The 27741-nt window shown below is 37.1% G+C and overlaps 2 protein-coding genes and 1 non-coding gene across 3 annotated transcripts; all 3 read right to left on the bottom strand.

Annotated features, from left to right (window-relative positions):
• Window positions 1-8371: 8371 nt before the first annotated feature.
• On the bottom strand, window positions 8372-9175 carry LOC106441432 (protein SRC2-like). The gene has a single exon (XM_013883250.1). The coding sequence runs from the start codon at window positions 9173-9175 to the stop codon at window positions 8372-8374; it is 804 nt and encodes a 267-aa protein (XP_013738704.1).
• A 4953-nt stretch (window positions 9176-14128) lies between these two features.
• On the bottom strand, window positions 14129-21494 carry LOC111200371. Its single transcript, XM_048772154.1, has one exon. The coding sequence runs from the start codon at window positions 17720-17722 to the stop codon at window positions 16397-16399; it is 1326 nt and encodes a 441-aa protein (XP_048628111.1). The 5' UTR covers window positions 17723-21494; the 3' UTR covers window positions 14129-16396.
• A 2206-nt stretch (window positions 21495-23700) lies between these two features.
• On the bottom strand, window positions 23701-23807 carry LOC125579450. Its single transcript, XR_007317492.1, has one exon. It is a non-coding gene; the product is annotated as a small nucleolar RNA R71 (small nucleolar RNA).
• Between the last annotated feature and the right edge of the window lie 3934 nt (window positions 23808-27741).

Here is a 27741-nt window from a genome sequence, read left to right as displayed (position 1 = left end):
ATAAGCCGGCGCCACCGCCATGATCATCACCAACCACCACGGAGTTGTGCCCCTGTGAACCTAAACCCACCAGACGTGTGAACTATAGCACCAGAGATACTTTTGCGCAGCAGAGATTTCTTCATGCCTTAAGCTAAGGAGAAGAGATGGATACATCAGACCCATGGCTGAGGAGTGGTTTTGCGAGAGGTTTCTAGTACGATCCAGGGGGTTCTAGGCAACGAGTCATGGCTATTTGGATAGATCTCGTTTCCAGGAATCTGTAGAAACAAACGGAATCAAGATCGGAGTTGTACAGCAAAAGTTATTGACATGCTTCTTGGACAAGAATAAGCTTAAGCTGTTGGAATGCTGAAACAGTTCCGACCAGTGTCAGAGTAAAGGCGAAACGGTCAACCTTAACAAAAGCTTTTAGTCTGGAAATTTTACAGTAAGTAGTTAACTCTTTCAGTTATCATCTCCAACAAACGGATTGTCATTCCAAGTTATTTTCTCAGAGTTAAGCTTGTTTTCGTGAGAGGTGTTGGTGCAGTCTACGTTTGCGACCAGTCTGGAGACGAAGCTAATTTGATTAATCAGATGGTGTCCGATCGGAGTAAACCCGGTGGTTACGGATAGAGGACATCTAGGGATACATTCGGACCGGAGGGATTGAAAAGTTAACGGTCAGTTCTTGAGTTATGCATCTGTTTTCTCTAGGGTTCAGTTCTGGCAGAATCATCATACTCATTTATTTTCAGACTTTTGGAGTTGCTGTGATAGAGCCATCAAGGGCTATTCTGTGCTTCTCAGGTTCTTTAGAACCCGTGGCAAAGGTGAGGGTCTATTCCGTAAATCCCGTACCAGTGTAGAATTCTTAGTTTAGATTTCGAATCATGATCCGTCTGTCTGAATTGAGTCTGTGTGAGTCTTGATTGTTAGTTAGTGCATTTATTGTAAATTGGAACTAGGGGTCTAGAGGATTCAACCGTTGATTTGATTGTGTGATGTTAAGAAATGCGATATATATATGTATGTATACATAGTTATGAGTAGGGACTATGTGAGTGGGCGGGGGTCCAGAGATGTCTGGACTAGCGACGCAGCTTTGGTGGGCGGGGGCTCAGAGACGTCTGGGCTAGCGACGCAGATTGTGTGGGGCGTGGGTGCAGAGACGTTTGCATTCGACGCAGCTTTGGAGGGCGGAGGTACAGAGACAGACTGTACTAGCGACGCAGCGTATGTATATATATATATATATATATATCCGTATGAGGAGATGCGGGGTGTATGGACTAGCTATATGCTATCATCGCATTGCTTGTGTTGTGTGATGCTTTAGGCGTCTTGTTTGTTCATGTTAGAGCTAAACTTCCATAGTGGGAGTTCTATTACTCAAGTCAGTGGTTTGCGTGTTTAGCATCCCCATACCTCACGGAGTAACTCCCCTGTTACTCACCCCTCTTATTCCTTCCCATTTCAGATGAGACTGACGAGCAGGAGTGATTGCTATCGGGCTGGTGATTTGGGAGTTTTATTCTTTCTTTTTCAGACTTGCGGATTTTATGGTTTTATCGATATTTTCGGGATTTATTATGTTATCTGGATTTATGGATATTTATTGGATTTACGACTTTGGAGTTGACTTTTGAAAAGTAATAAATGGAGATTTCAGGCTTTTTATTTATTTAAGTTATTTTGGAAAATGCGGGTGTTACAATTTTAGTCTTAAGTTTTATGAATTTTATGAAGTTGTGACTTATGAGTCAAAAATGTAAATCGAACATATATGCATGCCCTCACTAGTTTCATTTCAGGTATCATATTATATTGGGCTTTGTTAATGTAAGTAATGTTGAACACAAATGTAATGCTCTGTAAAAGCAAATTTCATTTTACAACTTTCCCATGTGGAACCATACAAGCGAGGCAAGTTCAAAAAAAAACTATACAAGCAAGGACACACAAAGATGAAAGAACCCACAAGACAAACCGAAAACAAACAAAAAACTAGCAGAATAGAAAAGAACAAATAACCGAATTTCACTTCATATTAAGGATCCATCACATGCAGTAAATTAACCAAACCCTTCAAGCCGCACCCTCGTATATGTTTGCTTCACCGGACATCATGTCACTTATTAAGGCTCCAGCTACTACTCGTCCCAAAACCGATGCCCCTAATCCTATCGCTGCCATGGTACCCCCTTGAGGCTTCACTTGTGGTCTCGCGCCTTCAGTTTGCGGCTGTGCTTCTATCGGCTGTTGAGGTGGCATGTGGAGTTGATGTTGTGGATGTAGTTCGAGTGGTGAATATTGTTGGTTTCCATATGACTGATATGAATGAGGTTGTGTATCATAGAGTGGTCGACACTGCGAATTCTCTGGTGGTAGCTTGGATTGTTGTTGTTGATGTGTATGCGGTTGCGGCTAATGTGGTGAATAGTATCCATGTGGCTGATAAGGAGGTGCCATACAAATTGGTACTAAACCATTGCTTGACCCGTCATGGGCTCCTGGGTGAACAGTGACATAACCCGAGGCTCCTTGATGCGAGACGGGTAGATACATAATAAATGGTTGAGGGTTTATGGATGGTGAAGGCTTGGGAACTGTAACTTGTTCCCTAAGAAACTTAAATGTGAGGCTCAATGTCCCTTTTTTGCCAGAAGAAGTTGACACATCCTCGGTCACCAACATCATGCCGTTACCATCACCTTTTGTTAACCGAGGACTCAATCTCAAAAGGTCCTTGTTGAGAATTTAGTGAAGAAGATCAAGACAATGTGAAGACAAGTTTAGGCGTGGAGAGCAAGCTACTAAGGACATGGCACTACTCACGTGACTTATCAAGATGAAGGACCACAAGATGAGCTGTTTTGTCTCAGTCTGATAAAGCAAAGAAACAACAGTTTGTCGGCTTCTCTGCAGGAAGTTAACGTTGTGGCTTTATTGGTCCGTACGGATGGAGCGTGGCCAGCTGGAGCATCCGAAGCATTTTTAGGTTAAAGTGTGAGTAGTATATAAGTTAGTCTTAGTAGTGAGAGAGAGGTTGAGCAAGATAGAGAGAGAGAGAACATCTTTTCAAAGTATAAGCTTGTGAGAGTTCTTGAGAGTTTGTAAGCTACGTTTAAACCGAGATAGGTACTGCAAAGGCCTTGAGGTTAAGATACACTTGTAAACTCTGATCTAGTGGATTCCGGGAGACAGTTCCCGGCCCAGACTAACACCCTAGTTAACGGGTGTAACTGGGTTAACAATCTTGAGTGTCTTGTTCTGTTTTCTCTTCTACTTTCACAATCTGTTTCAGGAAGAACTTGTTTCATAACTGTGTTTCTCATTTGATTGACTAAAGTTGAAGTCTTGGTGAGTGTGTGGTCGAATCTGAAGCTAAAGGTTACACCTTGGGGGGCTAGATTCCTCACATATTGGTATTAGAGCTCCAGGTTCTGAGTTGGTCTGCGTTCAAGACCATGACTTTGCCAAGAGTTGAGCTGGAAAAGTTCGATGGTCATGGAGACTACATGCTATGGAAGGATAAGCTCTTAGCTCAGATGGATCTTCAAGGTTAGAGAGAAAGTTCAAGATCCAGATGAAACACCTGAAGAGAAGAAAGCGGCTGAAGAAAAGGAAGAAACTTTAGCTGAGAAAATCAAGAAGGCCAGAAGTACCATAGTTCTGAGCGTCACAAACAGAGTTCTGAGGAAGATAAGAAAGGAAGAAACCGCTGCAGGGATGCTTAAGGCATTAGACATGCTGTACCTTGCCAAAGCACTCCCAAACCGCTTTTATCTCAAACAGAAACTCTATGGGTTTAGGATGTCTGAAAGTCTGTCCATTGAGAGCAACATTGATGAGTTCCTGCATCTTATAACAGATCTAGAGAATATTGATGTTGAAGTTCCCGAGGAAGACCAAGCTATATTGCTCCTCATGTCTCTACCAAGACAGTTCGATCAACTGAGAGACACTCTGAGGTATGGCACAGGAAGAACAACTCTCACTCTGGATGAAGTTGTTGCAGCGATATATGCAAAGGAGCTTGAGAATGGGTCAAACTCCAAAGGGTCTAAAGGTGAAGCAGAAAGCTTGTATGCAAGAGAGAAAGGGGACCAACGTGGAAGATCAGACAATAGAGACAGAAACTCAAGGTCTAATTCACGCTCAAAGTTAAGAGGCAGGAAGGTATGCTGGTCTTGTGGTGAAGAAGGACACTTCAAGGGCTCTTATCCAAACAAAGGCAAGACCCACAACAAACCAAAACACCAGGGGAGCAGTAGCAGAGGAGAAGCTGCAATGGTGAAAGATAACAAGAATGAAGCTATAGGTCTTTATGTTTTAGAAGCCCTTTATTCAACAGATATAAATCTCGAGAATGAATGGGTCTTGGATACTGGATGTAGCTACCACATGACATACAAGAAGGAGTGGTTTGAAACACTAAATGATGTCAGTGGAGGATCAGTACGCATGGGAAACAAGACAACTTCAAAGGTCAGAGGCGTTGGGACAGTAAGAATCAAGAATGAAGATGGCTCCATGTTTCTGCTAACTGGAGTGAGGTACATTCCAGAAATGGATCGAAATTTGCTGTCAGTAGGGACAATGGAAGAACTTGGATACAGTTTTGTGTCAAAAGAAGGCATCTTGAGCATCCATAAAGATAACAAGACTGTCTTAAAGGGAAAACGACATGACAAACTGTATTTACTTCAAGGAAAACCTGAAGTTGGTCAGTCTTATGCAACTGAAAGAAAGAATGATGACACTATCTTGTGGCATCGAAGGTTAGGACACATGAGTCAAAAGAATCTCAGTCTACTGGTGAAGAAGGGTCTACTTGATAAGAAGAAGGTCTCAGAGTTTGATATGTGTGAAGATTGTGTCTACGGGAAAGCCAAGAAAGTCAGTTTCTCTGTTGCGACTCACGATACAAAAGACAAGCTAGATTATGTACACTCAGACTTATGGGGAGCACCTAGTGTTCCATTCTCGCTTGGGAAGTGTCAGTACTTCATCTCGTTCATAGATGACTACACAAGAAAGACATGGGTATTTTTCTTGAAGCATAAAGATGAAGCGTTTGATAAGTTTGTAGAGTGGTGTATCATGGTTGAAAACCAAACAGAAAAGAAGCTGAAAGTGCTAAGGACAGATAATGGTCTTGAGTTCTGCAACTCAAGATTTGATAACTTCTGCAAAGAGAGAGGAATTGTAAGGCACAGGACATGTGCTTACACACCTCAGCAAAATGGCGTGGCCGAGAGGATGAACCGCACTATTCTAGAGAAAGTCAGAAGCATGCTGAGTGACTCTGGTCTACCGAGGATGTTTTGGGCAGAAGCTACTCAAATTGCAGTCACACTGATCAACAAGACACCTTCCTCGGCAATAAAATTTGAAATTCCAGACAAGAAATGGACGGGAAGATCACCAGTATACAGTTACTTGAGAAGATTTGGCTGTGTCTGTTTTAGTCATACAAATGACGGGAAGCTCAATCCAAGAGCAAAGAAGGCAGTTCTATTGGGATATCCTTCCGGAGTAAAAGGTTACAAAGTATGGCTGCTTGAGGAAAAGAAATGTCAAATTAGTAGAGATGTTATCTTTCAAGAGAATGCTGTCTATAAAGATGTCATTCGGAAAGGGAAACAAAAGGAAGATGATCAACATGATTCTACAGAAATGGTATTTGACATTGATCTTGGAGAGGAAGGAGATATCACCTCAGGTGGAGATACTCAGAGTAACAACGAAGTCTCAGGAGCTGATCAGCATGAAGTTGAAAATCAAGAAACAAGTGATCAGAATGATGAGGATGATCATGACTCTGAAAATGATCAAGCGCAGGAAGATGAAACAAATGAATCACCTGAGAGCTATCATCTGGTCAGAGATAGAGAACGAAGAACAGCCAGAGCCACCAGAAGGTTTGATATTGAAGGTTACTTCAGTGAAGATACCGACGATGAAGAAGACTGTTTTGATGCTGAGGTTCTGATCACTACGGTGGATGGTGATCTCAAAGAACCGTCGAGCTATCTTGAAGCTATAGATGATGAAAACTGGAAATTTTGGAAAGGAGGAATGGATGAAGAAATGGATTCTCTACTGAGAAACCACACTTGGATTGTGGTTAACAGACCAAAAGGACAACGGGTGATTGGGTGTAAATGGATCTAGAAGAGGAAGAGTGGGATTCCAGGGGTTGAGAAACCAAGACACAAGTCACGCCTTGTTGCAAAAGGCTACTCTCAGAAGAAGGGGGTAGACTACACAGAGATTTTCTCACCAGTGGTAAGACATGTATCTATAAGGATTCTTCTTGCCATTGTAGTGGAAGAAGATCTGGAACTAGAACAACTTGATGTAAAAACAGCTTTTCTACATGGAGAGTTGGATGAAAAGATCTACATGGAGATACCTGAAGGATATGAAGATCAGTTCAAGAAAGGTCAAGTCTGTTTGTTGAAGAAAGCTTTGTACGGATTGAAACAGGCACCAAGAAGATGGAATCAGAAGTTTGATGGGTTCATGGCTGAACTTAACTTTATAAGAAGCTATAGGGACAGTTGTGTGTATGTCAAGACGTGTGAAGATGGAGCAAAGGTCTATTTGCTAATCAATGTTGATGACATGTTGGTGGCTGCAAAAGATAAGAAGTTGATCCTAGAGCTGAAGGAGCAACTCAGTATGAAGTTTGAGATGAAAGATCTCGGTCCAGCAAAGAAAATTCTTGGGATTGAGATCAGGAGAGACAGAGCAAATGGGAAACTATGGCTATCTCAGGAAGGTTACATGGAGAAGGTTTTGGAGACGTATAAGATGGAACAAGCCAAAGAGGTTGTAACACCACTGGGTGCTCATATGAAGTTTCGCTCTGCTACTAAAGAACAGTTGCGAGATGATGAAGATTACATGAAGACAGTACCGTATGCTAATGCAGTCGGGAGTTTGATGTACTCCATGATCTGTACAAGACCAGACTTGGCATATCCTGTGGGAATTGTCAGCAGATTCATGGGAAATCCTATCAAGGAGCATTGGTTAGGAGTAAAGTGGATCATGAGATATATCAGAGGATCATTGAAGATGAAGCTCTGTTACAGGAAAGGGTCTGAGTTTGTGTTGAAAGGCTACTGTGACTCCGACTATGCAGCTGACCGAGATAAGAGAAGGTCAATTAGTGGAGTAGTTTTTACACTCGGTGGAAACACCATCAGTTGGAGATCAAGGCTGCAGAAAGTAGTAACTCTCTCCACCACGGAGGCTGAGTACTTGGCGATGAACGATGCAGGAAAAGAGGCGTTATGGCTAAAAGGTTTACTGATGGATTTTGGATATGATCAGAAGTGTGTCGAGGTCTTCTGTGATTCTCAGAGTGCGATTGCATTATCCAAAAACAACGTGTATCATGAGAGAACGAAACACGTTGACACCAAGTATCACAAGATCAGAGAGATCATTGAGAAGGGGTTCTTGAAGGTTACCAAGATATCTACCTTGATCAACCCAGCGGATATCTTCACGAAGATTATACCAGTCAGTAAGTTCAAAGCTGCAATGGACTTGCTGAGGGTTAAGTCTGAGTAATCAAGCTCAGGCTCCGGGAACAGGAATCCAAAAATCTAGACATCATGCACCTACCTCTACATCTCAAGACAATTCGCCTATGTAAGTCTTGTTGATCTTTCTTTACTAGGTGGAGATTTGTTGAGAATTTAGTGAAGAAGATCAAGACAATGTGAAGACAAGTTTAGGCGTGGAGAGCAAGCTACTAAGGACATGGCACTACTCACGTGACTTATCAAGATGAAGGACCACAAGATGAGCTGTTTTGTCTCAGTCTGATAAAGCAAAGAAACAACAGTTTGTCGGCTTCTCTGCAGGAAGTTAACGTTGTGGCTTTATTGGTCCGTACGGATGGAGCGTGGCCAGCTGGAGCATCCGAAGCATTTTTAGGTTAAAGTGTGAGTAGTATATAAGTTAGTCTTAGTAGTGAGAGAGAGGTTGAGCAAGATAGAGAGAGAGAGAACATCTTTTCAAAGTATAAGCTTGTGAGAGTTCTTGAGAGTTTATAAGCTACGTTTAAACCGAGATAGGTACTGCAAAGGCCTTGAGGTTAAGATACACTTGTAAACTCTGATCTAGTGGATTCCGGGAGACAGTTCCCGGCCCAGACTAACACCCTAGTTAACGGGTGTAACTGGGTTAACAATCTTGAGTGTCTTGTTCTGTTTTCTCTTCTACTTTCACAATCTGTTTCAGGAAGAACTTGTTTCATAACTGTGTTTCTCATTTGATTGACTAAAGTTGAAGTCTTGGTGAGTGTGTGGTCGAATCTGAAGCTAAAGGTTACACCTTGGGGGGCTAGATTCCTCACAGTTCTGAATTAAGACATTGACATCTCCAATATGCTTATCTCCTCGTCGAGTGAAAACTTGACGGGGTGATCCCACTTAGGGTTTTGATAAGCGGAGAAGGCTATAGGTGTATTGCTCCTATGCTTAACTGTTTTCTTGCCCTCACGGATTGTAACCGAAGCGTATACATGCATTTCGTCGAAGACGTTGACTTTCTTTATGTCCTTGGCGCATTTGATCACGAGCTCTATGGCTAGTTTTGTTACCGTGGCGGTTTGTAACTCAGGGGAGTATATGACTGGCTGACATGATCCTGTTGGATTTGGGTTTGGGTATATAGGTTGGCTAAACGGTGATAAATAATCCGGTGTAGGAGGATAGAGATCCTTAACCGGTTTAAACCGGTATGAGAGAGACAGCTTTGCATTAGGTTTTGTTTCTCCTATGAAACTGAGAGGGTAAGTTATCAACTTCATTTTATTGACGTTACCGTTAGCAAACGGTGGATTTGAGGCAATAAGCTCTTGAACAGAGACGTTGACTTCTCCCAAGTAGAGGTCGTTCTCTCCTTCAAGCCAATAGCTAAATAACTTGACGTAGATGGTTAATAGACCCTCACACGCTGATTTCTCGTTGACGGAAAACTTAATAGTGTGGTTCCACGTCGGGTTGGAACCACCATCGTAGTCAATAGGTGTTTTGGCTGCTTGTTTCGTTTGAGTATGGTCGCCTTTCATTGAAACGACAGCGTACACGTCCACCTTGTCCGTAGCATCGACATGGTTGACATCACTGGCTGATATGATTTTAAGCTCAAGAGCTGGGTTCTCCATCGTTGTTTGCAACCGTGGGGAAGACATTTTTGTGGAAAACTAGTCTCCTCGTGTCTTGTCTCGAATTAAGAGAATCTATACTATTAAAAGAGAAACATTCTGAAAAAATCTACTTAAGATTGTTGGACCATTTCATTAGAATTAACTTTTTTTGGTCCTAAGTTAATTACTCTAATTATACACAATTAATAACTCTAACAACCCGTTTATCTTTTTGTGTTACCATGAAAAATTAATAAAATACCCTATATCGTGGGATCACAATAATTTGTTGTGTGTGGATATTAAAGTCACTAAAATCACAATCATATTAAAGATAAAGTAATATTTCATATTCCATACATCAACTAATAATATCATTAAACATATTGTACAATAACATCTTACATTATATAGTTTCAAATATTTCCAAAATAAAATATAATAAAATCACTTTCACAAATCATATGTTAAAACAAAATTATATATATATATATATATATATATATATTACGTTAACTTAATTTTTATAATAAGCATTATAATTAAAAAATATTAAGAAAATTTTATAACTATTAATAACCCTACAAATATGTTCTATTGAGTTATTTTTTAAAAAAATTTACCAAGTAAACCTTAAGCCATATCAATTTAACAAATGTAACTCTTATAAAATACACACAAAATATAATATCAGAGTAGTTTACATTTGAACCCAAATAGATATTTGATTTTTTTTTCATGTCAGAATTGGTTTGTAATCATAATTCAAATACATATTAAATACATGTAATATTTGGATACATAGCAGGTCTAGATCGGTTCAGATATTTAAGGTCTAAAAAAGATTAAACACCTGAAAACCTACATAATGATCTGAAACTTGAAAAATATTAGAAAACCTAACAAATACTCAAAATATATTAAAATATCCAAAAAAATCTAAAATGCTTCCTGAGATAAAACTCGAGAAACTAAAAATATCCAAACTTTTATCTGAATATCCGAAATATATTTTTTAAAAATTTAGAATTTTACCTGAAACCTGAAATTATAACTGAAAACTCAAACCCAAAACAAACAAAAAAGAATGTATATAATACCAAAATGTATTCGAAATACTCGAATATACTAATATACTCAAAACATTTCATGTACTTTGGGTATCCGAGTCTTGAGTAGGATCCGTACTAAACCAAGATATGTTGGTCCAAAAAAATACCCAATATATACATTTCCTTGGACCCGGATCTGATCAGTTTTTTTTTGGATTTGAATAAATGCATAGGCTTAAGAGAGAGAGTTATATATAAATGTATATACAAAATCTCAAATAAACTAATTCATAAATCATATAATTATAAACAAATTCTCTTCTCGACATAATATGATTTTGTAACATAGTAATGTACAACCATCCCAAAGTACGAATTCATATCAAACTTTATCTATAATCTAAAGCCCGCGCTTTCGAAGCGCGGGTCAAAATCTAGTGGTATTTAAAACACACACAACTGCGTGGACATTTTCTGGTATTACCATATTATATGAAAGATAGATAACTGTCATTTCTAGAGCAACGTTATAGACTATATTAACAAAAAAACGTAGACTAATTAATATACATCATATTGGCCACCAATAGACAAGCAAACACCATGTTGTAGAGGAGATATTTTATTTTAATAAGCCGAAAATTCTTGCTTATGTATTGCTTAGGTAACACAGGGCGGACTAATTCATGTATCATAAGACTATCAGAGTTTATCAAATACTTTTTTAAAACATTTATATGTCACGCACAGAGGCATAAATTGGGTCAACTTTAGGTAAGGAAAAGTTGAAAACCAAAAGTAAATTTATAGTATAATATAATCATTACATTTAAAATTTATTTTAAATAAATTTTAAATGGACTAAAACTATTATATCTTATTATAATTATCATTATTCCAATTTGGAATTGCTTTTTAATTCGTAATAATCTATTTAATCAAATTATATATATACACATATATATATATATATAAAATTATTTGAAAAGAGGAAAAAAATTATTTGAAGAGAATTATAAAAATATTTCTTTTTTGAATTTAAATTTTTATGTGATCTAATTTTCATTTTTTATTAATAATAATTTCAATTTGTAATTAACAAAACAAAACTGTAGAATACAAAATTATATGTATTTAATTATCCAAAATTATTCCACTTTTAATATATATATATATATATATTTGAGATTATATAAAATATTTCTGTATACATGCTTTTAAAGTATTTTCAAGTAAAAGTATAAATATATATCCATTAGAATTTTGAATATATTTTTAATTTTTATAGAAATTATAACTAATTTAAATCAAAATATATTTTATAATTTACATTATATTTTTTAATCTAATAATATTGTCTTACGTACTCTATATACAAGCAGTTAGGTGTTGGAAATCATGTTTAAGATCTATTAATCAGTCTAAAAAGAATAATAAGATTTATTGTCCAAATGGTTGGGTCTATTGGTGAATAATCGCAGGGTGTGGTGTTTATATGACTTATTGACTGGTACTTTTTAGCCATAGACGGCTGGACTAATAAATAACTCAAAACATTTTCAGTTGTTTAAGTTTATATTAACCAGATGAAATTGAAAAATCAAAATCGTATATTTCTGTACATAAATACATATTTTCGTAATATACCACGTAAATTTAATGTTTTTTTTTGGTAGGAACGTAAATTTAATGTTTGAAACAGTGGTTCTGTTTTAATAGAATACTAGATATTGACCCGCGTTTTGAAAGCGCGGGATAACATTTTAGTTAAATTTTCGATTTAAAAGGTACTAATTTTTCTGATCTAAATTTTAATATTTGAGTTTAAGATATTTAACTGAGAATACTTTATTTTAACATCTCATAGTGATGGACATTCAAAATTTAGGTTCATGTCAGTTAGGTTAATTCAATTTTCAAGTTATTGGGGCTGGGATGTTAAGACCCATTTATGAATCATAACTTTTCGAATCAGATCGATTCGGGTGATGTTGAGTTCGAGTCGGGTTTTTTATTTTTTCATAAAACCCGAAGCGAACTGAATTAGAAATAGTTTGGGTTTATTTGGGTGTGTTTATTTGGGTCTAAAGCCAAAAATTCCAAAATCACCAAAAAAACCTGAGTTAAACCTAAAAAACAAAAAACCAGATAATTCATGTAATTGGGGTTTTGGATATTTTTTAAATTTATATTATATATAAATTAATACTATTATGTTGATTTTCAGTTTAGTTTTTGCTCTTTGGATTTAGAAAAGTAGAAACCATTCAGATTATTGTATATTTTTATCCAGTTTTAGTTCTAGTTTTTTTGGTTCGGTTTTAGTTTGTTTTTCAGATATTGGATAATATATCCACGACTACAGTCTCATTAGTTTTCTTATCTACATAATATATATCTTACTAAAACATGATTGAATTTCCTAAGAATACCTTATAATATTACTTTTGTACAATTTAATTTCATCTAAAGGGATATTTGGTCTTTCACTAGATTTTTCTTATTATTTGTAAACTTATTCAATAAAATCATTTATGGCTTAAATATCATATTTAAATTGCTATATTCAAGGGATGTACGTAACAAATTAACGTCATATACTGTGAAAAACATTTTGCAGTATATACACTTTTTCAATAATAATTATTAAACATAATATTTCTTTCTAGCCCAAAATGGTAACATACCCGATATTAAATAGTATAGATATCTATATAATCAAACTTAATTTCATTTAAAGCCATTATGGTTTTGTGGCTATAGGTACTTTGGACATCCATTTTTCTTTTTAAAGCAATTTTTTCAAAGAAATTAGGTTTTACTTTAAAAAAGTAAAGCTACAGAAAAAAAGTTAGAAACTAAAATATGTTAGCTTTCAAAATTAAATTTTCTACAGCTTTTATTAAGTGTTTTGAAAATAAATCGACAACAAAAAAAATTAAAGCCAAAGGAAAAAAACTCACACAGCCAATTTTTTAAAACAAAAAAAATATATTAAGCTACATTAACAACCAATCAACCCCATAAGAGCCGGGTAATTTTATTTATAGGAAATAAAACTTGTAAAATAAGTTTATAATATTCACAAAATCGTAAGAAAAAATCAACAATTATAGCATCAATACAATTACAACAACAACTCTTTTTACACCCCCTTGATTTTGCTAAGTATTTACAGGAGTACCACTCCTTTTTAATTTTAGATCAAATAATTAGGGAAATTTGTTGTAACTACCAAACAATATTCCCCTATTTTCCAACTGTGAAATTTTATTTTATTAAACAAAACACTTGTAAATTATAATATTATGTATTTTCAAATAATTGGTATATGATTACATGTATATGTGTGTCAAATATTTTTTTTTCAACATGTGTGTCAAATATCTATGTTTGTAAATTATACCATATAGATTTTAGTCTCGTGGTCTAAGAGTGTATTTTTATTTTGGACAATTTAATTCAGAATAATTTAAGTATGCTATTGCAATATTTTTAATTGTGTATACACTATTACATTTACAAAAAAGTATTATATGAGAATCTATCATCAGAAAAACTTTTAATGTTTATAGAGATAAAAGAAACAAAACTTAGAGACAATAATATAGAAGGAATTGGCGTCAGTGATTTTGAAGTATGCTATTGCAATATTTTTAATTGTGTATACTTTCATTTTTTATTATCGCTGGTTAAGTATGCTATTGCAATATTTTTAATTGTGTATACACTATTACATTTACAAAAAAGTATTATATGAGAATCTATCATCAGAAAAACTTTTAATGTTTATAGAGATAAAAGAAATAAAACTTAGAGACAATAATATAGAAGGAATTGGCGTCAGTGATTTTGAAAACCAATCATTAGTCATCAACAAAGTTGGATTTGCAATAAATATTAGAATTACTCAAATAAGTTACTGACCTTATTGGTCCAGATTATTTACCTCATCAACTCTAAAATTATGGGTCAAACAATGGGTTTTGAAAATTTCTTCGATCATACACTGGTCGGTCAACAACCTTGATTCATAAAAAAAAAGTGAGCTCTTTGAAAGAAAATAAAATGGTGGATAACAACGACAACTTGCAAATCAAGATTCTCATAAGCATGGGTAGTGAAACTTTATATTATGAGAAAGTTGGTTTAGTTTTCTACCTTTCCATGACCTGATCCGGTTGTTTATTGTACAGAGTCAAACTTGCATAAGTCGAAGTGGATCATCCGAAAGATGTTTAAGAGAACCAAAAAACCATCATTCAAGTCATCGATATGATTCCAATTGAACATCTGGATTTACAGAAGACCATCGGTGATAGCAGGAAAATATGTTCAAAGATCTTTCAGTCTTATTATAATCTAACAAATATTATGATCTTTTATTTATTTTCAGTTTACCTCATTGATAGACTAACGTTTTGCAAGTCATTACCGATGATTTACATTTTCAGTCCGAAGCTTCTACATGCTTCGGCTAACTTCTGTCTGACATGCTTCAGTATCGACCTTTCAGAGATAAAAATATTTATTATCCTCTCTTTAAAGTACAGTTTCGAGATTTATCTTTGACTGACACCTTTCTATATATTCTGAACATAATCATCATTTTATCCACTGACAAATAAAGGCTAGAAAAGAGATCTCTAATATCATTTGAATCTGTCAAACCTGTTCAAAAAGGTTGCCAGAAAGATCAGTATATTTTGATAGACAACATATAAAGAAGATGGAAAAAAAGATCTCTACTATCAAATCAAATTATAGTATTGATTTGGTAGAAATGGGTGGTGTAGATGGTAGTATTTATACCAAAAGGGCGTGTAGATTAGGCATGGTGTCTCTATAAATTTGGAATATATAATCTTTTTGAAATAATTGGTAAGTCTTAAGCTTAACTATTTATCCATAATATTTGTCTATGACATTGTTAATATGGAATCAAATCTTTTTTAAAAAATTATTTGTTTAGATTGTATGAACAGTAAGGTAAGATTTTGGGTGAAACTAATGTTGATTTGGTAATCTATATATACTTCTAAGATTAGAAGTATTTTTTGTTAAATAGTTTCTATAAATATGTTTAATGAAGAATTATAAAAAGTGAATATATTGATTTAGGATTATTATATCTCGAAATTTTTTGAAATCCAAACTCATACCAAGAACCACATAGCTGAACATACTTTAGTATTATATTGAATGTGGAGGCATAGTTATGATTATAGAAAAGATAATTGTATAACAAATGATTAGACTTCTGAATTATTATATATAGACGAATGAATTTTTTTCGTTTTTGGATTATTAAACTCTTTATTAAATGATAGTGATCACATAGTTTTATACCTATGAAAATATGAAAGGAGTTAAATGGCACACTCATTAAAATCGTTGGAGGTGACATATTAGTATGTAAGATTTGATAAAACATTCCAAAAGACATATTTCTTGTTTTTATCGAAGCATTCCATAAAACTATATATTAATTCATATAGCCGATAGAAAGGATTTCATATACTATAATTACACATGTTTAATTAACTAAATAATTAACAAAAAAATACACAGAATTAGGAGATGGTTTGTTGCGATTTCAAAACAAAAAATAAAAGAATTTAATTGAAATCATAGTTTAAAAATAATTCAGTGGCATAGAATGGTAAATACTTTAAAACTCCAAGGATATCTCAAAAAAGGCCTTTCAGTTTTAATAGTATTGATAGTTTTTTAAATTAAAAAATTATATAGAATTTGAAAATTCTTAATAGCTGGATCAAATTTGTGTACATTAATTAGACTATTTCCAAAAGTGATAAGATGCTGGTTTCCGACTATTTCTCATAAGACCAGTTCCGTTTCCACACAAACAAAAAGACAGAGAATAAGAAAGTGACTAGTAACATGAATAAAAAACGAAAGTGGAAATGGAAAAGTGAAACAGGAAATGTTATATATATGTAAAAGTGTGATTTAAACTTTTTTGGGGAAAAATGGAGTTATGGAAGAACTGTATTTTATTGAACTTCAAGCTAATGAAATGAGGAACACCACAAATGAACTGAAAATATAAGGATACTATTTCTTACCAATTCAGAAGGAAAAAAGTAGTCCAATGCATTTAAAAATAAATATCAAGCTGAGAACATTTTATTCCATACGTTAATGTAGCACGAATGCTACAAATCTATGCTTCTTGTGTATCCGGTAGTGACTGAGAGAACTGCTGCTGAGGCAGTGGTTTAACCTGCGAATGTTGTGGTGGTGGCTGCGGTTGCGCTCGAGGCTGCTGCTTCCGTGGTGAATATTGTTGATATTCATGTGATGGATATTGAGGCGGCATATATATTGGTACTAGACCGTTGCTTGTCCCACTAATTACACCTTGTTGAACAGCCACATAACTAGAGGTCACCTGAACCGGATCCGAGGAGGAGTTTGAATGAGGCTTGACCGGTAGATACATAATATATGGTTGGGATGTTGTAGATGGTGTTGTAACCGTTGCAACTCTAATTTGTTCTGCAAGAAACCTATACGTGAAGCTCACGACACCTTTCTTCCCGTAAGGACCGGTCAAAGCGTGCGTCTCCAACTTCATACCGTTAGCATCACCACTGGCTGATGATGAAGGCGGATTTGAGCTTAATAGTTGTTGAATCGGAAGCCTGACAGATCCGATTTCCTTATCACCAAGTAAAGGTCTGTGGCTCATCAACTCAACGAGGAGCATCAAACGCCCTTCTTGACCTAATTTTTCATCGATTAAAAACTTAATCTTCTGGTTCCACTTAGGGTTTGTATTGGCGGAGAAAGCTACAGGTGTATTGATCCTATCCTTAACTTCCCTATCCTTACAGATTGCAACCGAAGCATATACATCCATGGCCAAGAAGGCGTTGACATCTTCGATGTTTTTGGCTAATTTGATCACAATCTCTAGGATCAGTTTAGTCGTGGTGGTTTGATCCGAGTGTGGATAAACGGGTTGACCAATCGATGGAGAATGATCCTGAGGCGCCAGAGGATACGAATCCTTAACCGGTACTGGTTTAAGCCGGTACAAGAGACTTAACTTTGCGTTGGTACCTCCTCCTTCTGTGACTTTGATTGGGAAAGTCAACGACTTCATTTTATTGACGTTACCGTTTGCAGACGGTGGAAGCGGGTTTGAGTCGAAAAGCTCATGAACCGAGATGTCGACGTCTCCTAAATAAAGGTCATCCTTCCCTTTGAGCCAATAACTAAACAACTCGACCTTGAGAGTTAAACGGCCTTCACGGGCTGCTTCTTCGTTGACGGTTAACTTAATCGTGTGGTTCCACGTCGGATTTGGACCACCATCATAGTCGATGGGTGTTTTGGCCGCTTGTTTCTTGTCGTCGTTAATTGAAACGACTGCGTATACGTCCATCTCGTCCGTGGCATCAACATGGCTGAGGCCACTGGCTGATACAACTTTGAGCTCAAGAGTTGGGTTCTCTATGGCTCTTTGCAAATGTGAGGAAGCCATTTTTTAGAAAGTCTCGTATTTTACTATTGTAACAAACGTAAAGTAAGACAAAGATATACACACGTTTGCGTGTGGTGTGGACAATATATAATGTTACAAAATTATAGAAATATAACGCACTTTGTCCATGTTGTAGGGTACATATGTATAATCACGCTAAAAAGTCTTCTTGATCACGAACTTACAACGTTTATATTGTGTAATTTTTCTAAAAACAACAAGATTTTATGACCTCCTCAAATATGATTTCAAAATAAAATAATTATCGATCAACATAAGAAAGTTTATGCTATAATCATATGATATCGGTTTTTACTTTATAGATAGACGATCAACGTAATAAACTATTAACAAAACATCTTTATGAGTATTGAAATAGTTTCTTTATCGGTTTTTACTTTATAGATAGACGATGAATTAAAATATTATGCGTACTCTATATCTAAACTATCTTCCCAGAGAAATATGTCTACCTCGAGTGGTGTCCCACTAGCACAATTCAACGAGTCCATACATCACTTAAAGACAACTTCTATTAATTAGGGAATCCTAGAGTAATTAGGATTACCTATAGATGTTAGTTAGATAAACATAGAATATATTCGGATAAGGCCTTTGTTAAGCCGACATTAGCTTTGTATATATAACGTTGTATGTTCCTCTTATCAATCCAAGTTAACGGTTTACATATCATCTCTACTTTACATGGTATTAAAGCAATAAAATCCTGAAACCTAATTTTTTCGTTTTCTCTATCCGAAGTTCGGAATCAGAAAGCTAATCAATGGCGGACGAGATAACTTCCTCCGCAAGTAAGTCTTCAACAACTTCCACTCCATAAAAGAGGAGACGTGATCAAAATATCATTCACATAGTTCGGATCAACAATGTACAAAACTTTGAATTATTGAGATTCTATATATACTGAAAGAAAGATAATTTCAATGGTACTATTTTACCATTCCATTTTAGAGAAGTGTTATGTCTTATAAAATATTCAAAAAGAAAAACGATAATTAAAACAAACAAACCTTTCTTTATTTTTATATTTTATAGGATACTATTATTGAATGATACAAAAAGTAACAAAGGGTTTCGTTAGAAACTTTCAAATTAGAGGAACCACTGTAATTGAAATTCAAGGTGAAAGAACTGAGGTCAACCTGTTATTTTGATGGTTCGTTGTTGCGTGACTTTTTGAATGGAAGGTATGGTCTACGAAACCATGTAAGAATAACTTTTATGCTTTTTATTATGAAATCTACCCAAGACCATATTCTAGATTTAGATTAATTCAAACTTAATATTTTCTAGAGAAGAAGAAAGATACTAACATCGATCCACGCTTAATTTGATTTGGATTCACCAATCGATTTCTTCTTCCCTTATTCCTTTAAATATAGTAGGTGATCTAGATCACAAACTCTCTCTTTTATAATTTTTTTTCTAGTGTGTGTTTATTTGTCATTGTTGTTGTTACCAAGTACCAACACAAAAGAACTTACACATAACCAACCACCATCACAGATGTATATATAGATGTTATTGTACCTTTATGATCGCATATTTTCATTGTGTCTTTATGATCACACACTTTTACTTGTGTCATCATTTCTCATTTGTGTCATTTCGCTTAATGGACACAAACTTATGTTATATGTGAGCAACATATACACAGGGGTGGACCCAGTAAGGCCCAACTTGGGTCACCTGACACGCCAAATGTGGTCAAATAAATAAAACTGTATGAGATTTGCTAAAGAATCTGTAGCAGAATTGGTTCCTCTCAACCCTTTGAAACCCCCAAAACCAAGGTTCAAAGCCCCAAAATCACCCATTTTTCTTATATTTTGAAAAATCATATGTATACATATATATGTGACTCCACTAAAATTATTTTTTGGGTCCGCTACTACATATACAAATGGTTATAGAAGACTATATATTTAAATAAGGTAAGGGAAGACTATACAAATGGTCACATCCAAATTCTAATGACATTAATCGAAACGGATCCATGACGGTGTCATCTTGTGCTTCTTCTTCTTCTTCCGTTGAGATACATTCTTCGTATGCTTTCAAGCGACATACAATATCTTCGAAACTCGTGGTGTTCAAGTCTAGTAGTTGCTCGAGCAAAGCAACTATGTCAATAAACTTCTTGTGTGGTAACCCTTGCAGAAATTTCTTCACAAGCTTTGCTTCATTCAAATTTTCACCCAACGCGGCGGATTTTGATGATATATCTGATAACTGCCCACGAAGTCATCAATTTTATCGGTTTCTTTCATCTTTAGCCGCTCGAACTCAGTTATGAGGGTTTGCATCCTCGCCTCTCGAACCCTATCAGCTCCTACATGACAGGTTTCTGATACCAATTGTTGGGATTGTTAATCCATGTCCAACTCTATATTGTTTGATTAGTACGATATTGTCCACTTTGGGCTTTATGCAAGCCCGCATGAATTTACTTTTAGTTTCTTTCCCAAAAGATCTCGTACTAATTAGAGTTGGACTTATCTTTATATATTAGACAATCTTTGTCTAATTCTCCAATGTGGGACTTAGTTTGATATATCACATTCTTTCCCTCAAACTAAGGACTACACTCATCTTGTGTCCCACAACTGACTTCCAGGATCTTTTGACTTGATCTATGCCACACACACCTCTCATTCCTAACTCGAAGGAACCCATTCTTCTCTCGAAAGGTATTCTGGTCTTCTTTCAGATTTCTCGTCAACATGACTCTGATACCAAATATAAGTCTAAAGATTGTATGAACTCAATATAAAGAAACTTTTTTTTTATTAGCTTAAGAAACACTCACAAAACTTAAGCACCCAAACTCAATCTCTAAACTCACACGATTGATACAACACTCTTGAATCTTATTATATAGAGACAATATGTCCTAAACTCATTAGGACTAACTATCCTAATCCTAACTCTATTAGGATTGGTGTAACTTAACTCCTAAGTTAACTTTATATTTATCTCCAACAAGAAGTGAGGTCAACCCGTTATTTTGATGATTTGTTGTTGCGGATTTTTGAATGGAGGGTAAGGACCCTATAATCTACGAAACCACAGTTGGAAGAGGCTGCTTGTGAGTTGCATGATCGGCTTCATAGAGGAAGAAAGTCTTTATATACGAAGAACTAGTGGCTTTTCCGCGCTACGCGCGGAGCGGTTGTTTATTGTGTTTATAAATATTTTGTTTATGTTGTACATTTTTTTTACTTTGGAGGTTAGTATTGGTGCTTAGTTTTTCATGAAATCAGCAGCCAACATTTTTCTATACACGATGATGTTAAGTTCGTTATATATATATTGTTTTAATTGTGCGATTTTTATTTTACAGTTATGTTTTATATATATATATATATGAGATTCAGTCGAAATTTGAATAATCTGTATTAGGCTTAGTAGTGAAGATAATGTCTATTAGGTTTAGTAGTGTGAAGATATATTGGAAGGAAATGGTGAATTGTATGTTATAGCCTCAGCATTTGAAGTTATGAAAAAAGTAATGTTTTGTTTAGACATTTAACTTTGTTTTACGTTTGAAATGTTTTGTTTTTTTATTATTGTTATGAAAAAAGTAATGGTGGGAATGAAAAATATATATTTTTGGGGATAAAATATTTAAAAAAAAAATATTTTGTATTAAAATTTAAACAATTGTAGAAAGCAATACAGAAATTAAACTGAAATTTAAACATAATAAACCCCATATTAATTTTTTGTAATCATGAATTAAAGAGTACTTTCCCTACATACTGATATCTTGCATATTTGCATTGTTTTATCCATTCATCCATTAGCATTTTCATCATATAGATTAGGATTTAGCCATGTCTAGGTTGCATTTTGCATTCATTGTCCTCATTAGGTGTTGGAGTGCCACATGGAGTTCTTGGGGACATTTGGATGCATTTGGAGCTTAAAGGACGTGAAACAGGTGATCATTGGACGAGCAGAGCATGGGAGCGAGGTTCCGCAGCGACGTCATGAGGTCGCTCCAAAGCACCTCTCAGAGCGACCTAGCTAGAGCGACCCCGTGAAGTCGCTCGCCATATTCATCCCGTAGGAAGCTAGAGCGACTTGCCCAGAGCGACGCACCGAGGTCGCTCGCATCTCACACCCTTCTCGGAGCGACCTCCCAAAGCGACACCCCGAGGTCGCTCGCGTCTCTATGGCGAGACGACACGAAGCGAAGCCTGGAGCGACCTCTCAGAGCGACCTACCAAGGTCGCTCCCGATCCAGAGCGACCCGTTGGAGCGACACACCAAAGTCGCTCGCGACCTCTCGCCCGGACACACCAAAAATCGGCCCTGGAGCGACTTCCCGGAGCGACACCTGCAAGTCGCTCCGCGTTATTTTGCTGCCGAAAATCATGATTTCTTAAGGACCTTTTTGCAATTTATTTTGGACGTTTTGCACTTGGAAAAACCTATGTTTTAAACATCTTTTGTAGCCACCAGAGGCAGATTATCTTTTATTTTTGATCTATTGAGAAAGACACAAGAACTCTCTTGAGAAGTTCATCTCTTGGTTTTGATTTGTTATGTTCTTGTGTTCTTGTTGATTTCTTATCTATTTCTCTACATGATTAATCTGAAATCCAATATGGGTTTAAGAGGAATCATGGAGATTAGTGAGTAATCACCTTTTGAATTCATGGGTTAGGGAGATTAAGGGTGATTAGGTTAGAGCTAGGATGTTTTAGTGTAGATCATTCATATTTCCTTGCTAGTAGAGTAATCATAATGCATCTTCTGAGTTGGCCACTCAGTTGTTGATCCTTAGGCATTTCTCACCCGAAAGGTGTTCGATGAAATGCCCGAGACAACTCTCCTAGGCTTTTAGTATACTTTGCCAAAGACATTTGTTGTTAAAGATGCTAAGATAGCTAATAGACTTGTTAGTAATGATTGCTTTCATATTATTCAACCAAAGACATTTGATGTTTGAGATATGTTAGCAAATGAGCATTCATCTAGACATAGAGCTTGCTTAGAATTGTGTCTAGGCTTAAGGTTGATAGTTTGATTGATCATTTGCCATCCTTAGTTCGATACTTGATCACCCAAGGTCTAATCCCTATGCCCATGAGTTCTCTTTTCCCTTAGTCAAGAAAGTATCATTCTGTTATTGCTTTCTAGTTTAGTAGTAGTTTAAAACCCATCTAAATCATTGGTTGCACTTAGATTAAGTGAGTACTTGCATTCTCAGTGCTTTGATATCCCTCAGAACTGGTTCGACAATCTTTTATACTACAACATTTGTCTTAGGAGCCTTGAAAACTCCTAACATCAAATTGGCGCCGTTGCCAAATTCTGAGTAGATTTAAACATTGAGATTTAGTCACTTGCTTGAGACTAAGTCATTTTTATTTTCTTTTGTTACTGATTCTTCTTCACCTCCCTTTAATCTACAGGTGTATGAACTTGAGGAGCAGGGGTCCATCAAACCTAGTTCCAAGAGCTGCAGACATCAGAGCTTTAGAGAGAGAGTGTGCTAGAAAGAGAAGAGAAGAAGAGCAACAGGCTCACTTGCAGAGATTGGATACTGATATGGGAGACATACCTCAAAACCAACAGCGAGCAGCTCGACCCATTGGCACTTATGACCGCCCCAACATTCATGGTCATAGATTGGGAATCCGAGCACCGCTGTGGCAGCCAACAACTTTGAGATCAAATCAGGACTCCTCAACGTGATCGAGAACAACAAGTATCATGGCTTGGCTCTAGAGGATCCATTTGATCACTTGGACAGGTTCGACAGCTACTGTGGGTTGTCAAAAACCAATGGTGTGTCCGAAGATGCCTTAAAGCTCAAGCTATTCCCTTTCTCTTTGGGGGATAAGGCACGTCAGTGGGAGAAGTCTCTACCCAGCGACTCCATCACCACTTGGGATGACTGCAAGAAAGCATTCTTGGAGAAGTTCTTCTCTACTTCAAGAACTGCTAAGCTGAGAAACGAGATTTCCAGCTTTCAACAGAAGAACTTGGAAGGCTTCAGTGAAGCCTGGGAGAGATTCAAGGGCTACCAAGCTCAATGCCCACACCATGGCTTTTCTAAGGAGAGCTTGCTGAGCACATTCTACCGTGGTGCTCTTCCTAAGTACAGAGCCAGACTGGATACAGCTAGCAATGGGTTTTTCTTGGGGAGAACTGAGGAGGATGCAGAAGAGCTGGTTGACAACATGGTAAAGAGTGATGCAGTCTACAGTGGAGACCACGACAGAGGCAGTAGAACAGATGATAAGCAGACGAGGAAAGAGATCAAAGCTTTGGAAGACAAGATCGACCTTCTCATTGCTGAAAAAGCCACCCAAGAGCAGCTGAAGTTTGTTGGTAACTCCAAGCAGGAAGATCCACTTGCTGTCAATGAGGTTGAGGGTTTGGAAGGTCAGGAAGAGTTGTGTTTCATCAACAACAATGGTAGCTGGTACAAAAAGGAGCCCAATTTTCAGTACAACAACTACCAACAGAAATCCTATCCAAACAACCAACAGAGTGGCTATCCGCCAAGAAACAACCAGCAAGGCAACTATCAGTCTCAGCAAAACCCCTCGTCTGGTTCCTCTGCTCCTCAAGAGAGCAGCACTGATACCTTACTGAAACAAATCTTGGAGTCTCAGACTAGAAGTGAGAAGCAAGTTGGTTATGAGTTGAAGAACCTTCATTCCAAGATTGATGGGAGCTACAATGAGCTCAACAACAAATTCTCACACCTTGCTTCTACAGTCAGGAATTTAGAGAATCAGTTTGCTTCCATGAACACTCACCAGAATCGCCAGCAAGGATCTCTACCTGGAAAGTCTGACCAAAACCCCAAGGAGGCCAAAGCTATCACCCTTAGGAGTGGTAAGCAGTTACCTCCTAGAACCCTCACCAAGGATGCTGAGAAACTAGGTGAGGGGGTTGCCATCAACATAGATGATGAAGTGGTGATTGTTGATGAGAAGATCAATGACGAGATCTTGGAGAAGATAGTGGAAGCCAAAGGTAAAGGAAAGGTTGGGGAAGAGAAGAAGACAGTAAAAGATGGTGAAGTTGTTACTCCAGCAAGTGAAAGTTCTTTTGTTCCTCCTCCCTATGAACCCAAACTTCCATTCCCTGGTAGATTCAAGAAGCAGCTGCTAGAGAAGTACAAGGCTCTGTTTGAGAAGCAAATGAGTGAAGCTCAGGTTGCAATGCCCATCATCGATGCTTTCATGTTGATTCCTCAATACAACAATTTCCTGAAAGATGTTGTAGCTGCAAAGAAGAAGGAGATGGAAGGCATGATGATTCTTACCCATGAGTGCAATGCCATCATCCAGAGGCTTGATGTTCCAGAGAAATTAGAGGATCCAGGAAGCTTCACACTACCTTGTGCTCTTGGACCTATGGTATTTGAGAAAAGTCTCTGCGATTTGGGAGCTAGTGTCAGCTTGATGCCTTTGTCTGTTGCAAAGAAGCTTGGATTCACTCAGTACAAGAAGTGTAGACTCTCTCTGGTGTTAGCTGATCGTTCAGTGAAGTACCCTGTGGGCATCTTAGAGGACCTCCCTGTGAAGATTGGAAGGTATGAGATACCTACAGATTTTGTGGTGCTTGAGATGGGTGAGGAGGCTCAAGACCCATTGATTCTAGGAAGGCCATTCTTAGCTACAGCAGGAGCTATTGTTAATGTGAAGGAAGGCACGATTGATCTCCATTTGGGTAAAGAGAACATCCTCCACTTTGACATCAAGGAGAAAATGAGGAAACCAACTGTGTTCGGGCAAGCCTTCTACATTGAAGAGATGGCCACTCCTGCTGATGAGCACCTTGAAGAGTTACCACCTGAGGACGACGAGGAGGGAGCATCTCCCTCTACTCATTCCCTATAGAAGGTAAACCACCACACTCCCTTGTATATACCATTTCATTTTTGCATATTAGTCTTCTTTTCGGTATCTCTCTCTACTTGACAACACAGAGACTGTGTAACTCAAGTTTGGGGGAGGTACCAAGTATTTGATCATGTTTGCTTTGATGTTGTTTCATTGAGTCATGCATTGCATACCTATTTGCATATTAAAAAAAAAAAAAAAAAACAATCATTTAGTTTGCATCATTTGCATTTCTAGGAGAGTCTAGAGCATATAGGTTGCATTCACTTGCATTGGGAGCAATGATTTTAAATGCCTTGTAAAGAACACTACGTTGCACCTGAGTAGCTTTTGCACCTCTCAAAAAGACTTGTATGTTTCGAGCCTTGAAAACTCTTCCTGAAACTTGTTGATTGCTGAAACTCAGTCTTTGAAGCCAACTACAACCTTATTTGAACTGAACGAACTTAATGCTTCTTGCTCATGGTCCCTTGTGTACTGAGTCATGGCTATACACACTGGAGTTGTCACATCTTTTATGCCAATCTTTTTGACAAACTCTAGTGGTAGACCACTCCCAAAACCTTTCCTTCCTTTTAAGCTTTCATTGTTTGATGAGTGAGGCCTTCTTCGGAAAGTCTTACATGCGCATAATGTTGAGAGTATCGGGAACGACAATGCTTGATCTTCATTTTTGCTAGATTGGACACTCTTTTGTCTAGCTATAGGTGGGGGGTGAGTGTTGTGATCATGATTTGGGAGAAATGAAAAATAAAAAGGATAGACTCTTTGTGCTTAAGTGAATTGATTTTCTGGGATAAGTAGAGAACCTCTAGCTCTAGTTTTGAAAAGTCTTGGCCCCCAACCTAAAAAAAAAAAAAAATATAAAAAAAAAAAAAAAAAGAAATCGAAAAAAAAAAAAAAGAAAGAAAAGGGGGCTAGCAAAGTTGTTAGGAGCTAAGAAATGTTTTGAGGTTGTGAAAAATCCCTTGTAGATTTCAAAAGAAAGAGTTAAAGTTCTTAGGATCTTTTGGTGAGAGATGTGAGTTGGGTTTGACATTGGGAATGATTGTGTAATGTATGTTTGGGAAAAGGGTAGAACAATGGAGATTGAGCATTGTATGCATGAGTTGGTCCCTTTCTTAGATATATTATGTGCAATGTCAAGGCTACTTGTTTTGAGAGTAAACCACCTTAAAGATCATATGTTTTGAACCTCTTGAATCACTTGAATAAAAGCCTTCCTTACCCAACCAAATGACTTGGACCAACTGACCATTTGCAAGAATTCACCTGATGTTTTGTGCTTAATGAATGTGAGAGTTGGTTGATTTGAATGTGTGGATGCTTGATGATGAGTGTAAGAACAAAAAGAGTTAAGATAGGCCTAGAGAAGCTAGAGTGTAATAAGAGAGTGTGCTAGTTGTGTTTCTTTTGGCTATGTGCTCCCACCTTCAACCTCTCTCCCTATGAGTTCTAGAAAGTTCACTTGTGGACAAGTAAAAGAACAAGTTTGGGGGAGTTGATATCTTGCATATTTGCATTGTTTTATCCATTCATCCATTAGCATTTTCATCATATAGATTAGGATTTAGCCATGTCTAGGTTGCATTTTGCATTCATTGTCCTCATTAGGTGTTGGAGTGCCACATGGAGTTCTTGGGGACATTTGGATGCATTTGGAGCTTAAAGGACGTGAAACAGGTGATCATTGGACGAGCAGAGCATGGGAGCGAGGTTCCGCAGCGACGTCATGAGGTCGCTCCAAAGCACCTCTCAGAGCGACCTAGCTAGAGCGACCCCGTGAAGTCGCTCGCCATATTCATCCCGTAGGAAGCTAGAGCGACTTGCCCAGAGCGACGCACCGAGGTCGCTCGCATCTCACACCCTTCTCGGAGCGACCTCCCAAAGCGACACCCCGAGGTCGCTCGCGTCTCTATGGCGAGACGACACGAAGCGAAGCCTGGAGCGACCTCTCAGAGCGACCTACCAAGGTCGCTCCCGATCCAGAGCGACCCGTTGGAGCGACACACCAAAGTCGCTCGCGACCTCTCGCCCGGACACACCAAAAATCGGCCCTGGAGCGACTTCCCGGAGCGACACCTGCAAGTCGCTCCGCGTTATTTTGCTGCCGAAAATCATGATTTC

Source organism: Brassica napus, chromosome A1 (assembly GCF_020379485.1).
Source record: "Brassica napus cultivar Da-Ae chromosome A1, Da-Ae, whole genome shotgun sequence".
Classification (NCBI taxonomy): domain Eukaryota; kingdom Viridiplantae; phylum Streptophyta; class Magnoliopsida; order Brassicales; family Brassicaceae; genus Brassica; species Brassica napus.
The sequence above is the reverse complement of the archived record's forward strand: the minus strand, read 5'-3'. Positions and strand labels throughout refer to the sequence as shown.

What these genes read in the sequence shown, in the direction of transcription:
- LOC106441432 (XM_013883250.1), bottom strand. Translation starts at nt 9,175, where the DNA reads ATGGAGAACCCAGCTCTTGAGCTTAAAATCATATCAGCCAGTGATGTC.
- LOC111200371 (XM_048772154.1), bottom strand. Translation starts at nt 17,722, where the DNA reads ATGGCTTCCTCACATTTGCAAAGAGCCATAGAGAACCCAACTCTTGAG.